The 15632-nt window shown below is 46.6% G+C and overlaps 1 protein-coding gene across 1 annotated transcript in view; it reads left to right on the top strand.

Annotated features, from left to right (window-relative positions):
• The first annotated feature begins 1839 nt into the window (after positions 1-1839).
• LOC146812694 (von Willebrand factor A domain-containing protein 1-like) overlaps positions 1840-15632 on the top strand; it is a 145456-nt gene continuing 131663 nt past the window's right edge. Inside the window, exon 1 of the mRNA XM_085619797.1 lies at positions 1840-2095. Coding sequence (XP_085475923.1) covers positions 2005-2095 — 91 coding nt within the window. The 5' untranslated portion in view covers positions 1840-2004. The remainder of the gene's footprint in view (positions 2096-15632) is intronic.

Raw genomic sequence — 15632 nt, 5'->3', positions numbered from 1 at the left:
CCCCAAAAAAGTTTGAAAATAAATGCGTCCAACGATGAGATGTTCCCATGAGGCTCATGGTCAGTACTGATTTGCACATGGCAGGCCTCTGTCCAGAGTGGTACACGGGTGAAAAATGATGGTTGGAATGCTACTCCAAGCGATTTCAAGTGATTTAGAAAAATGTCAAGCATCCCCCCTTAACCTTTTGTTTGTTTTATCAAATGCCCTAATAGGTTATGGGTATTCCCAGATGTGGGCCCCTTTATGTGTTTGATGTAACGCCCTAAGTGGCCACGGGTGTGCGCATACATGGGCTTGTTGATCACAGTGTTACTGAAACCAGTCTGGGTTGCTTGTGTTCTCTGCTGGGTGGAGCCTTGCCTGTCAGGGTAGGATGGACTGACAGTACTGATGTGCATAAGGTGGGCCTCTGTGTAGAATCACACAGTGAGCAAAAAATGATGGATTGTAATGCTGCCCTCACGGATTGACAGTGGTTTAAACTATTTGCAAGCATCCCTCCCATCGCCTTTGTGTGTTTGATTCCCTGCAGTGGGCATGTCAGACGTTATTGCTGGACCCGGCTCAAAAAAGTCAGCCCACCCCTATTTCTAAATTCTAAAAACAAACGCCCCCAGGGAACGGAAAACACAGCAGCTCCAGAAGTTGGTTCCATCGAGTGCTTTTAGCCTTGCTAGTTGTAGTGAATAAACAGGTCCTGCTTGCTACAATATCTATAAATAGATTTTACAGCAGGAGGGCAGGCCCTGGAAACCGATGAGCCTGTGGATTCATGAAGCCTCAGCTCCCCCCCTTCTGACAGCCGGGCCTACTCCCCTAAAATGATTCCCCGGCTCGCAGTCCACTGGGCAATGTCAGGATGGGGAGTCCACACTCCATGCACACATTGGCACAAACAAATGAAGACAGATGACAAACACAGTGAGGAAGGAGTCCCATGCCAGCCGGCTGTCCAGCGGTGGCAAGCGGGCTTCCAGTGACAGAGCCGCCTGTGTCTCCAGTGGCACAGTGCTTTCTGGCCCTCTAAATGAGGCAGGGAGACTGACAGACTGGAGGGTGGGGCCTGCATCCCTCTTCTGTCTAAGAGAGGTCTTGGAAGTGCTTAATTTGTAAACAAAGTAGTGCCAGGGCCCTTTTCAGGAGGCACCACCCATTGCATCCTCCAGCGCTGCCAATAACCACACCAGTACAGCTACTAACTATGACACTCCTATAAGTGTGAACATTCACACTATTCCAGCCACCTCAAAGCTACAAGAATGGCTTGGGCGGCAGGTGTTAGTCATTGTTAATGTATGTAGAATTATTAAACAACTGTTGTTTGCTCATTCCACAATTAGACAGCACCACCATGAGGTGGACTGTCATAAGTGCGGGTGCCAACAATTAATTGCCGGTGCCAAGCACCGGAGACCACCGGATCAAATTAAGCACTGCTGCACCACGTGTTTGGCACAGTTATTCACCTCCATGGCCAGTGGTAACTCATTCTCTTCCTGCGCAGCAACCCTGGCGGGGCGTGCACCTTCACAACTTGTGATAACTACTGTTTATATTGTTTCTGAGACCTCGTCCCTAAACCACCTCCTGTGACTGAGCTTTGTCTGCTCATCCACAGCTACCGAAGGAGATCGAAGGTAGCCACGAAAGATTTTGCTAGCCTTGTCAGGCAACAGTTATGATGTGTCTGTGAGAGCGACGAGAAGCGGCTGTAAAGGAACAGAGGGTACACAAAAATTACACACTGACAGACACGCCCTGGCGCGGACAGGCATCTGCTGTCACACATCTGTTCACCCACACATGCTCACAGTCGGCGCTACAGACACGTGTGCTCACACTCAGGCTGTGCGCTGCCTGCTCTCTGTCAGCATCAGTGCCAGAGGGGCTGCTCCCTGGCAGCTGCAGCCAGTGCGCCCCGCACTGTACGCACTGCACAGAGGCTCCCGCGAAGGAGGCGCGCGCGCACGTCTCAGGGGAGCCCTCCAGCCCCGGGCACCCATGGGTGCTCTCCCAGCCCTGCTGCTGTGCCTCCTCCTGAGCGCCCCCATGCGCCTCGCAGCCGAGAGGAGGGACTTCGGGGCGCAGGCAGGTGAGTGCTGCAGCGCCTAGAATCCCCGGAGATTCCGCGAGTCTTGGTTTACTTTACAGCGACTGTATATGTCATGTAAAAGGAACTGGTGGCGGGAGTCCGCGTGAGAGGAACTGCACTCCATTGAGTGTGTCACGGAATGTGCGGGGTAGTGTGTGTGTGCATGGAAACTGCACGCGATCTCAGAGTGTAAGAAACTGCACAGAAATGGTGTTTGTTAACACCGCGGCAGTGTGCGAGTGAGTGTCAGGAGTGTATGGGGACTGTAATAAACTACATTAAGTGTGTGGTACTATGAGGGGCGTTTATCAGTGCGTGGGGTGTACCTGCACGCAGAAGCAGCACATGTATAAGAAACTGTACAGCAATGTGTGTGTCACAGTATGTAGGGGCGTTATATGACGGGTGTGGGAATTTTCATATAACCGCACTGTGTGCAAAAAAGTGTAGAGCAATGAACATGTCAAGGGAGGGCGGTTTATGAATGTGCACAGGGGAAGTGTGCACAGTGGCTGCGTGTGCAAGAAATTGTACAACAATGATCAAGTCATAGTGCTAAGGACAGTATCTGAGTGTGTGCAGGAAAATGAGTAAGAAACAGTACAGCACTGAATAGGTGTAGAACGAGTGTGTACAGGTAAGTGGTACACAGAAGATACAAGGGGGGACTTGTACTACCCATAAATGTGCCTTGGCATAGAGCAGCATATGAGGATGAGGGACACTGCACACAGTTGATGGGTGTGTAAGAACTGTACAGGGCTGAGCATAACTCGCTATGATGAGGTGTTATACGAGTGTGTGCACATGGACACCACACACAGTTGTTTGAGTGTTTGGGGGCACCGCTTACAGTGTTAACAACTGCACAGCACCGAGTATAACACTATGAAGAGTATCGGGTGAGTGTGTACAGGGACAAAAACGGCACAGTACCGAGTATAATACTATGAAGGGTATCGGGTGAGTGTGTACAGGGACAAAAACGGCACAGCACCGAGTATAACAGTATGAAGGGTATCGGTTGAGTGTGTACAGGGACAACAACGGCGGAGCACTGAGTATAACACTATGAAGGGGTATTTGAGTGTACCGGAACACGTGTGTTAAAAACTGTACATCACTGAGTATAACACTATGAATGGGTATTATGTGGGCGTGTAGTGTACATGGACACCGCGCACAGTGTTAAAAACTGCACAACACCGACTTCAATGACAGGCGTGTGAAGACATATTATTTGAGTGTACAAGGACACTGCATACAGTGGTAGACATTGTACAGCACAGATTATAACGCAGTATGCAGGGCAGGGGTGTTACTAGAGTGCGTGGCAAGGCATCGCAGACACTGTTAAAACTGTGCGGCAGCGAGTATGACAGAATATGAAGGGGTATTATTTGAGTGTGCAGGGACACTGCATACAGTGTATAAAACTGCACAGCACTGAGTATAGCACAGCACGACATGAGTATTATTTGCGTGTCCAGGGACCCTGCGTAAGTGTGTAAAAGTCAATACATCAATAATTAGGTAGTAGAATGACGGGTACATGCTAATGTGTAAGGGAAAGTGCTGACAGTATTCTTGCCTTTTATTGTATTGTAGTAGTTATATAGCGCCTTATATCCCTGACACAGTCATACAGCGCTGTAATTTGCCTGGTCTTCCTGGCATCCTTTCCAGGTTCATAGTTGATGGGATTGGGTGCTTGTGACCCATATGGGAGGTGTTGGGTGAGGGGTGTGAGGGTCAAAAGGCGTTACTAGAGTGCACAGAATGTTGCTGCGCATAAGCACAAGGTGCTGTGTCAAGTGTGCGAATAGACACCGCTGCCCATAGATGCCAATTTAGGGGTGGTCGGCACTGACAGTGCCATGGAGTGCGTAGCGCTTGGATAGGTGGTGATGGTGAATGTACCATGCAGAGTCCACCTAGAAGCAAACAGTGGTACAAGCCCTCTGTTAAAGGGCCACTGTGTATACAGTGCACAGGCAGCCAGGAGGCGAATAAAGGCACAGGCTATGCGTGCACTGTTATACAACCAAGATACAAACTGTGTGCGGTCCAACCAAAAGCATGAAAGGCACAACCACTGGAGGCACTGGTAACAACCACTGGAGGCACTGGTAACAACCACTGGGGGCACTGGTAACAAGCAAAGACGACACTAGTAACAACCACTGGAGGCACTGGTAACAACCAAAGACGACACTGGTAACAACCACTGGAGGCACTGGTAACAACCAATGGAGGTACCGTTAAAAACCACTAGAGGCACTGGTGACAACCCCTGGAGGCACTGGTAACAACCACTGGAGGCACTGGTAACAACCAATGAAGACACTGGTAACAACCACTGGAGGCATGGGTAACAACCACTGGAGGCACTGGTAACAACCACTGGAGGCAGTGGTAATAACCCCAGTAGGCACTGGTAACAACCACTGGAGAGACTGGTAACAACCACTGGAGACACTGGTAACAATCACTGGAGGCACTGGTAACAACCACTGGAGGCACTGGTAACAACCAAAGACGACACTGGTAACAACCACTGGAGGCACTGGTAACAACCACTGGAGGCACTGGTAACAACCAAAGACGACACTGGTAACAACCACTGGTGGCACTGGTAACAACCAAAGACGACACTGGTAACAACCACTGGAGGCACTGGTAACAACCACTGGAGGCACTGGTAACAACCAAAGACGACACTGGTAACAACCACTGGTGGCACTGGTAACAACCAATGGAGGTACTGTTAAAAACCACTAGAGGCACTGGTAACAACCCCTGGAGGCACTGGTAACAACCACTGGAGGCACTGGTAACAACCACTGGAGGCACTGGTAACAACCAATGAAGACACTGGTAACAACCACTGGAGGCATGGGTAACAACCACTGGAGACACTGGTAACAACCACTGGAGGCACTGGTAACAACCACTGGAGACACTGGTAACAACCACTGGAGGCAGTGGTAATAACCCCAGTAGGCACTGGTAACAACCACTGGAGACACTGGTAACAACCACTGGAGACACTGGTAACAATCACTGGAGGCACTGGTAACAACCACTGGATGCACTGGTAACAACCACTGGAGGCACTGGTAACAACCACTCGAGGTACTGGTAGCAACCACTGTAGGCACTGGTAACAACCACTGGAGGCACTGGTAACAACCAATGGAGACACTGGTAACAACCACTGGAGGCACTGGTAGCAACCACTGTAGGCACTGGTAACAACCACTGGAGGCACTGGCAACAACCACTGGAGACACTGGTAACAAGCAATGGAGACAATGGTAACAACCACTGGAGGCACTGGTAATAACCCCCGGAGGCACTGGTAACAACCACTGAGGTACTGTTAACAACCATGGTATACAGAAGCATGAGAGGCACAACCACTGGAAGCACTGATAAGGTAACCACTGCAGTCACTGGTAACAACAAGGGTATACAGAAGTAAGAGAGGCCCAACCACTGGAGGGTCTTATAACAGCCACTGGGAGCACTGGTAGCAACCGCTAGACTCACTGGTAACAACCACTGGAGCCACTGGTAACAACCACTCGAGGTACTGGTAGCAACCACTGTAGGCACTGGTAACAACCACGGGAGGCACTGGTAGCAACCACTGGAGGCACTGGTAACAACCAATGGAGACACTGGTAACAACCACTGGAGGCACTGGTAGCAACGACTGTAGGCACTGGTAACAACCAGTGGAGGCACTGGCAACAACCACTGGAGACACTGGTAACAACCAATGGAGACAATGGTAACAACCACTGGAGGCACTGGTAATAACCCCCGGAGGCACTGGTAACAACCACTGAGGTACTGTTAACAACCATGGTATACAGAAGCATGAGAGGCACAACCACTGGAAGCACTGATAAGGCAACCATTGGAGTCACTGGTAACAACAAGGGTATACAGAAGTAAGAGAGGCCCAACCACTGGAGGGTCTTATAACAGCCACTGGAAGCACTGGTAGCAACCGCTGGACACATTGGTAACAACCACTGGAGGCACTGGTAACAACCACTCGAGGTACTGGTAGCAACCACTGTAGGCACTGGTAACACCCACGGGAGGCACTGGTAACAACCACTGGAGGCACTGGTAACAACCAATGGAGACACTGGTAACAACCACTGGAGGCACTGGTAGCAACCACTGTAGGCACTGGTAACAACCACTGGAGGCTCTGGCAACAACCACTGGAGACACTGGTAACAACCAATGGAGACAATGGTAACAACCACTGGAGGCACTGGTGATAACCCCCGGAGGCACTGGTGATAACCCCCGGAGGCACTGGTAACAACCGCTGAGGTACTGTTAACAACCATGGTATACAGAAGCATGAGAGGCACAACCACTGGAAGCACTGATAAGGCAACCATTGGAGTCACTGGTAACAACAAGGGTATACAGAAGTAAGAGAGGCCCAACCACTGGAGGGTCTTATAACAGCCACTGGGAGCACTGGTAGCAACCGCTGGACTCACTGGTAACAACCACTGGAGGCACTGGTAACAACCACTCGAGGTACTGGTAGCAACCACTGTAGGCACTGGTAACAACCACGGGAGGCACTGGTAACAACCACTGGAGGCACAGGTAACAACCAATGGAGACACTGGTAACAACCACTGGAGGCACTGGTAGCAACCACTGTAGGCACTGGTAACAACCACTGGAGGCACTGGCAACAACCACTGGAGATACTGGTAACAACCAATGGAGACAATGGTAACAACCACTGGAAGCACTGGTAATAACCCCCGGAGGCACTGGTAACAACCACTGAGGTACTGTTAACAACCATGGTATACAGAAGCATGAGAGGCACAACCACTGGAAGCACTGATAAGGCAACCACTGGAGTCACTGGTAATAACAATGGTATACAGAAGTAAGAGAGGCCCAACCACTGGAGGGTCTTATAACTGCCACTGGGAGCACTGGTAGCAACCGCTGGACTCACTGGTAACAACCACTGGAGGCACTGGTAACAACCAGGGAATAAAGCTTGAGGATTCCATCCGGAAGCAAGGGAGACCCAAACTTCGGTGTCACGGTTAAACATCAAAACAGGAAGGAGGGAGAGGGGGATATAACTAGGTTCGTCCTCCTAGGTACATGTAAGACAAAATTATCTAAGGTCATGGATCCGTGAACCTAGTTAGTAGGGAAATGCGGGTCAACTCAATGAGTCAACGTACCACAATTTGCAAGAAAAGAAAATATTTTTCTTGAGTCCCCTCACTCACCCAAGGTTTCCCTTAGGTGACATGCTTCATCATTGGGGCCATCCCAAGCATCTACTGCTTGGGGCGTGCTGTGACTTGCGATAGTTACGTAGGAGCACTGAATTCGTAAAGACTATGTGGAGTGCAGTGAGGGGGGAGTGGTGTGGATTGATTAAAATTTACCTAGCTAGTGAGTGTAGGATAAGTTTATTCTTGCTCCTAGCTGGTGAAGGATAAAAAGGGGTTTAATAAAAGGGAGGAATTAGGTAATTATGTGCTAATAGTCGCTAATATTCAGAGTCAACATGTTTCGAGGTTATCCCCTAAAACCTCTTCTTCAGGACCGCATGGGGACCAGCCCCATGTGTACCACTCCATGCACAACCTGTAATAAAGTGAAAATAATAAACGTGCACCTTAGTGTCAGCGTAAACAATTTACATACGGTTACACTGAACACGTAGTATTTATTAGTTAAGCAAAATTAGCCTCATGGTCTGCCGGGGTGGAGGAGCCTGAATAACCTTGACTCGGCTTGCCTCCGTCAATTCGACCTGTTGAGACCCTTCGGTAGACCGCATCACGGTTAAACAACCAGGGTATACAGAAGCACGAAAGGCACAACCACTGGAGGCACTGATAACAACCAGGGTATACAGACGAAAGAGAGGCACAACAACTGGAGGCACTGGTGACAACCACTGGAGGCACTGGTAACAACCACTGGAGGCACTGGTAACACCCACTGGAGACACAGGTAACAACCACTGGAGGAACTGATAACAACCACTGAAGGCACTGGCAACAACCACTCGAGGCACTGGTAACAACCACTGAAGGCACTGTTAAACAACCAGGGTATAAAACTTGGGGATTCTACCCAAAAGCATGAGAGGCACAACCATTGGAGGCACTTGTAACAACCACTGGAGGGACCTGTAACAAACACTGGAGGCAATGGTAACAACCACTGGAGACACTGGTAACAACCGTGGAGGCACTGGTAACAACCACTGGAGTCACTGTTAACAACCAGGGTGTAAAGCTTGAAGATTCCACCCAGAAGCAAGGGAGGCACAAAAACTGGAGTCGCAGTTGAACAACCAGGGTATACAGAAACTAAGGAGGCACAACCACTGGAAGCACTGATAAAAACCACTAGAGGCATTGGTAGCAACCGCTGGTGCCACTGGTAATAACCACTGTAGGCACTGGTAACAACCACTTGAGGCACTGGTAACAACCACTTGAGGCACTGATAACAACGACTGGAGGCACTGGCAACAACCAGGGTATAAAGTTTGGGGATTCCACCCAAAAGCATGAGAGGCACACCCACTGGAGGCACTGGTAAACAACCAGGGCATACAACTTGAGGGTTCCACCCAGAAGCCAGAGAGACACAATCACTGGAGGCACTGTTAACAACCAGGGTATGCAACTTGAAGGTTCCACCCAGAAGCCAGAGAGACACAATCAGCAGATGCACCATTAAACAGCCAAGGTGATACAGAGAGATCCAAATACATGAACACTTAGCAACCACACACAATGAGGAACCCTTACTCTTGCGTGATAACCTGAGCAATGAAAAACAAATCCTAATATTTTCTACAGCAGATAACTTATTAAACCTAAACCGATGTCACATATGGATGATAGATGGAACCTTCAAATTTACCCCAAACCAGTGACTCAGAAATGCACCATACATACCATACACGGAGAATATCAAAACGCAAATATACTATTCACATATGCACTAATTCCTAATAAACAACGAAAAACTTACTATGAACTACTAATCCTCATTAAAATTAATACAAACAACTATTGCCCACATAAAATAATAATATATTTTAAACAAACTGGGATTCGAAACCATTTTAAAACTGTACCCACAAACAGCCATACATGGCTGTTACTACCATTTTAATCAATAGATATGGAGAAACCTCCAACAATGGGCTCTTAGGGCCATATTACGAGTCTGGCGGTCCACGGACCGCCAGACTCGCAGGGGCACAACAGTGGCGGTCATCTGACAGTCCTATTATGACCAGGGCAGTCGGACTGTCCTGGTACCACTGCACCTGCCAGGGATCAGAGATCAGAGATCCCTGGTGGTGGTGTGGCGGTCTTGAGGCCACAATATGCATGCCAAGCATATTACGAGTTTCCACACCGCCACAGTTTTGATAGTGGTGCGACCGCCATGAAAAGTGTGGTGTTGAGGAAAAAAGGGGTGCCCTCCAGTCCACCCTTGTGCCTCTGCACCATGGGGTGCATGTAGGGAGGCCCATGTTGCGCCCTACAGTGTGCATGCACCCCAGTACCTGCACAGCATGGACTGCAGCCGTCCATGCCGTGCAGGTACTGATTTTGATGTTCCCATTCCAATGCCTATTTCATAAGCACCCCTGTGGGAACGCCAAAGAACAGCCTGTCAGACAGAAGAAAACTCCTAATCTGGCGGGCAGTCCAAACATGGGTTTGGTGGTGCGGGGCGGTCGCACTCCAGCACCGCCAAACTCATAGTAAGGCCCTAAATTTAGCATTTGCACCAAACAGTCAAGTTGCCTTTGAAAGAAAAATAAATGATTGCACTAGCATACCTTCCTGTCACAGAGGTAGCTAACCACAACAATTGACGCATTGAAAGTCCTTTCTACCATCAAAAGAAACACAAACTTAGCCCTCTAATGGATAATTTTGAAAACATTTGGGTTGGCAGACTGCAGCACACTCAGCACTAATGCCATCCCAAATCCCAAATACCATGGTGGAATGTCCATGCCAGAACCATGGCTCAAGAAGCCAAAACCAACAGCGCATTAGAAGGATGGCACAATGCCTTCCAATCCACACTAGGCAGGACCCAACCTTCACTTTATACATTTATAGAAGCCCTACAAAAAGAACAAAGCTACCAACAACAACGAAGGGAACAATCAGTAACCCAAATTAATCCTATACTTAGCAAAGAAACCAGTATAATGTACAACATGCTACAATGTAAAGGAATTAATAACAAAGGAGTGCAATAGCCAAAACCCTGTTATAAAATCAATAATAGATTACAGAAGACCCAATAAACCCAAAGCATAATCCAAAGCTGCATAAAAAAACTATTTTTTTAAATACATAATTAACATATCACTTGTATACAACAGACAAAAAATATATAAAACTAAAATTTCAAATAAGACTGATAAATGAATATATTTGGTATATTAACTGTACAAAAACATTAATTTAACCACCCCCAAAGATGTAATCACACCCAAAATTGATTAAAAAAATTAATTACAACTCATAAAATATAACTTAACAAATAGCAATCACATAACATTCACATAATTCATAAAATATAATATTTCCCACCCAGAACAAAGAACTTATATATAACTTACTATTCTGTAGGGTCAGATCCTCCTCCGTATCCATGTACTAAAAAATATATTCCACCAAAATTGGAAAACAAAATTCTAAGGCTCCCCAAAAATGCAAAAATAAAATGAGTCCAAATGAGATACATCAAAGCAATTCAAAGTCTTCAAAAACCATTAAAAAACCACAAAAGTGTTTAAAAAACAGATGCTCTAGGAAACCAGAAAAAAGAAAAGAAATCAAAGTGAAAATATTTTGTTTATTAGAAACCAAAACTGATATAAATAAACTCAAAATCTAAACATCCACATGGAAACCTTGGTAAATGAAAACCTGCAAAATAGAAGATAATGCCCACCCACAAAATAAAGCAACTTCAAATTTAGCATATACATCACACTTAACCAACACAAACATAACGTAACATAATATAACATAACCATATATTACTTTTCATTGTTTGTAAATATTTTACCTCATAGCACCTTTTACTCTTACTCCCTCCTTTTCTCCAGCACCGTATTAAACACTTGCTTTCCTTTACTTGTTTTAGAGCAACTGTTCTACACAAGTATGTTGTACAAATTGATTGTGTTAACAACAAATATAATACAAATTGGGGAACTGATTTCCGTTCGAATAAGTTTTTGTTTTGGGTGCTAATGATTTTTCAATTTGTACAATCTCCGTTAGGACCAAACTTACCTTACCCAGGTCCTGTGGATTGCTGGGTTTCCCCATTGTTGTGTAATGGTTCAGAGCTATACGTGGCATAAAGAACGTGCGTCATTCAAAACTATCCCCTGCATAAGAAGAGGGAGAGGCATAAAGAAAGAGGCACTTTCAGAACTAAACGTGGCATAAAGAACGAGCGTCATTCAAAACTATCCCCTGCAGAAGAAGAGGGAGAGGAATTAAAGCTACGCCTGGCATAAAGAAAGAGGCACTTTCAGAACTAAACGTGGCATAAAGAAAGGGTGTCAATCAAAACTATCCCTTGCATAGGAAGAGGGAGAGGAATTAAAGCTACGCCTGGCATAAAGAAAGAGGCACTTTCAGAACTAAACGTGGCATAAAGAAATGTTGTCAATCAAAACTATACCTGGCATAAGGAACGTGGGAGGATTCAAAGCTACGTCTGGCATAAAGAAAGAGGGGCTTTCAGAGCTATACATGGCATAAAAAAGGGTGCTGTTCAAAACTATAACTGGCATAAGGAGAGGGGGGGATTCAAAGAATAAAGAAAGAAGGGCTTGCTTGCAGAGCTATATGTGGCATAAAGAAAGGGTGTCATTCAAAACTATACCTGGCATAAGGAAAGGGGAGGATTCAAAGCTAAGCCTGGCTTAAAGAAAGAAGGGCTTGCAGAGCTATATGTGGCATAAAGAAAGGGTGTCACTCAAATCTATACCTGGCATAAGGAAAGGGGAGGATTCAAAGCTAAGCCTGGCTTAAAGAAAGAAGGGCTTGCAGAGCTATATGTGGCATAAAGAAAGGGTGTCATTCAAATCTATACCTGGCATAAGGAAAGGGGAGGATTCAAAGCTAAGCCTGGCTTAAAGAAAGAGGGGCTTGCAGAGCTATATGTGGCATAAAGAAAGGGTGTCATTCAAATCTATACCTGGCATAAGGAAAGGGGAGGATTCAAAGCTAAGCCTGGCTTAAATAAAGAAGGGCTTGCAGAGCTATATGTGGCATAAAGAAAGAGTGTCATTCAAATCTATACCTGGCATAAGGAAAGGGGGGATTGATACGTCTGGCATGAAGAAAGAGGCACTTGCAAACCTACATTTGCCATAAGGACAGGTGTGCATTGAAAGCTATTTGTAATATGAAGACAGGGATGTCATTCAAATCGGTGCCTGGCATGCATGGAATCTCAAGAAGTCCACACCAAATATTGAAGCAATGCATCGTTTGTTGAATCATGCCTGACAAGACTTTATGTTTAAATCCCCATTTCAGACCAGCTGTGCAGAGTTCACAAATCAGATGAGATGGCGCGTGCTTCTCTTCCCATGCTGTGTGAGCTGCATTGCTAGAGCTGAGTGCCTGCCTATGCACAGCCTCATGTGTCTGCTAGCTCTCTCAGCAGTCCTGTCTGGGATGTATGCATTTCCCTATGATGCCAGTCAGTGCTTAATTTGTAAGATATGAAGTACCAGGGCTCTGAACAGGAGGCCACGGCAGCTTACACCACCCATCGCCCTCGTCATTGCTGCCAAAACAACTACTATCCATCTCTCTCATGTAAATGCAACAGTTCAGATTATTCCAGGTCCCCAAAGCTAAAGGAATGGCTGAGGAGGCAGGTATTTTTTAATGTATTTTGTTTTCCTAAACACTGTATACTGCTCATCTCTAAATTGCATGAGCAGCGCCACCTTGTGACAGACTGCCCTAAGTGTGGTGTTGACAATTAGGTGCCAGTGCCAAGCACTGGAAAGCAATTAAGTGCCAGTGCTCAGCACCGGAAAGCTCCGGCTCAAATTAAGCACTGATGCCAGTCCTGTTGGGTGGAGTAGTCCCAAAATCCTTGTGTGAGAAGTAAGTCGTTCATTGTGAGGCCGTTTGAGCTATCCCTCACTTGCCACAAACGTCAGGTCTATCCCTTGCTCACAACATCACAAAACAAGCTAACTTAATCCAACTCAGACTCGCAAATTATGAAAACCAGACATCCACCATTTTATTCATTATCAGGATGACTTTTACCCCAATAGTTACAGGGATGACCCTAAAGAAGGATTTTCCCAAAAAGTGTTGGAAAGGCCTCACACAGCCCCTAGGTGTCATGCTTCATCATGGGCCATCCCCCGCTCGCAAGAGAACACTCTAGTGGCGGGCAGCCCTCTTTGTAATTGGAGAGACTGTTCAGGGATGTGTCTGAGGGATAGGGGATCCTAAGAGTTGAGAACCCTGTACACCTGCTTTTTCAAATTCGATTATTTATTGGTAGGTGGTTTAGAGGTGATTTAAACACAAACATGGGACACTTGAGGCACCATTAGGTTTAGGTTGCCTGTGTCCTATTGAGGTCGATATGTTTCAGCCCAACAAGTGCCCACACAAGGGTCTGGGACTTTCTTCAGGACTAGGATCCTGTTTCTCCCCTTTTGTATTCCCTAAGGATAGTGCCAACACTCACTCGGTGTACACTCAGTCATACTGTACCAGTTCCTGATTGCTGGTCAAAGTATATGGCATGGTCCTAAAAAGACATAAAACAAAAATAAACATTAGTTTATGTAGTGTTATTCAGTCATCAGCCATTGGGATTAAATAGTATGTGAAATGGACTGTTGATTGTCCATCACGCTTGATACAGCCATGCCACATGAGAGGTAGCATTACCGCCATTTCAAAGATTCGTTTGTCGTGGTATGTGGTCACACACACTCATCATGCGTGCTGCATCAGGTGAAAAGGAAAAGTGGAAGTGCCCATTTTCACACTCATAGCAGTACACTCATGCTCAAATCTTACCCAAATTTTTGGACACTACTTCATCATGGAGGAATGGGACCAGGAGAGCCTTGTAGTCAAACACTTAAGGACAGAGAGCAAGACGAAAACAAAAATGCTGCATCACACGTACTCAATTAATATCTATTTGTGTTCTTATAAAGGTGCTGTGCTTACATAATCTCATGCACTTATTTCCTTACTTCCTCAAAGGTCTCGCCCTAATGAGGCACCTATTCTTGTGTCACCTTCCTCTCACTGGTGCACCGTCTCTATGACAGGCTATTTTTAAGGTCAAAAGGAACTGGCTCAGGAAGTGCGAGTGGAGCGTCGCGTGCCATTCCGTGACGGCACTTGCGGGGATTCTGGGAAATGGAGTCCTGCCTAGTCACTGCCCACCCATGCATCCCGGTGCCTGCTTGAAACTACGCGTTGCCGCCTGGGGTGACGGGGGCAGTAGTATACTCGGATGCCCAAAGCTAACGCGTCCCAGGGATACTTCTCATTTCAAGGCTGACTAGGGTGAGCATCTTTAGTGGCCCTTATGGTGGTTGCAAGGTATGCAATAATGCATTATGAATTGTGAACAATAGCTTTTTTTTGTTTTAAAAAATATTTCTTATTAAAAAGAATATTTCTTTTTAAAAAGGAACTGCCAGGGAGATAGATTTTAGAGGGCTGAAGAAATCTTTCGTAAACCACAACATTGGATATTCATTGGAATTTAGGGGTCGATTACGATGTTGTCTGGAAACTCTTCCAACTGAATCAGTTTCGGAATCGTTTCCCACTGAATCCGGTCCTGCGAGTCCTACCGAGCGATTACCATGCTTCCGTACATCGTTTGGTCGGACTCACATTGACTTCAATGGGAGCCTCTCTTCCAAACGAGAAAATAGGTTCCCATGGACAAAAGGGGTGGTTGGGGAAAACCTTGCACCCTGTGGCAGGCACCCCATGGTGCCTTCCACACTGTGCATGCATGGGAAGGGGGGGCATGGTACCCCACGGGTCCGATTCGGAGGGCCCCTGGTTAAGGGGGGACTGCTATGGGTCCACAAAGTCAGATTTTGACAGCCGATTAGTGTTGACACAGCCAAATTGGAAAGGCTGTCAGAATCTGATATCCAAATCACTTGGGTGGAAACACAGTCCGTAGACCACTACAATTTGGCTCCAAATGACTCGGTTACTCCCAATGCCTTTCGGAACCGAGTTGGACAGTTCGAACGCTTTTCAGCCATTGTAATCGGTTGTTGGGAATCGTGTCTGAGACGGTTGGAAAGGCGGGTTCCGAATTATATTCAGATGAATCAAATGACGTTCAGATCCTTTTCCGTGCAGCATCGTAATCGACCCCATAGTGTTGCATAGCCCTGACTATGGCATGGGGCCTCTACATGTAC

The sequence above is a fragment of the Triturus cristatus genome, chromosome 7 (assembly GCF_964204655.1).
Source record: "Triturus cristatus chromosome 7, aTriCri1.1, whole genome shotgun sequence".
Lineage (NCBI taxonomy): Eukaryota > Metazoa > Chordata > Amphibia > Caudata > Salamandridae > Triturus > Triturus cristatus.
Note: the sequence above shows the minus strand (reverse complement) of the source record. Positions and strands in the feature narration are given on the sequence as shown.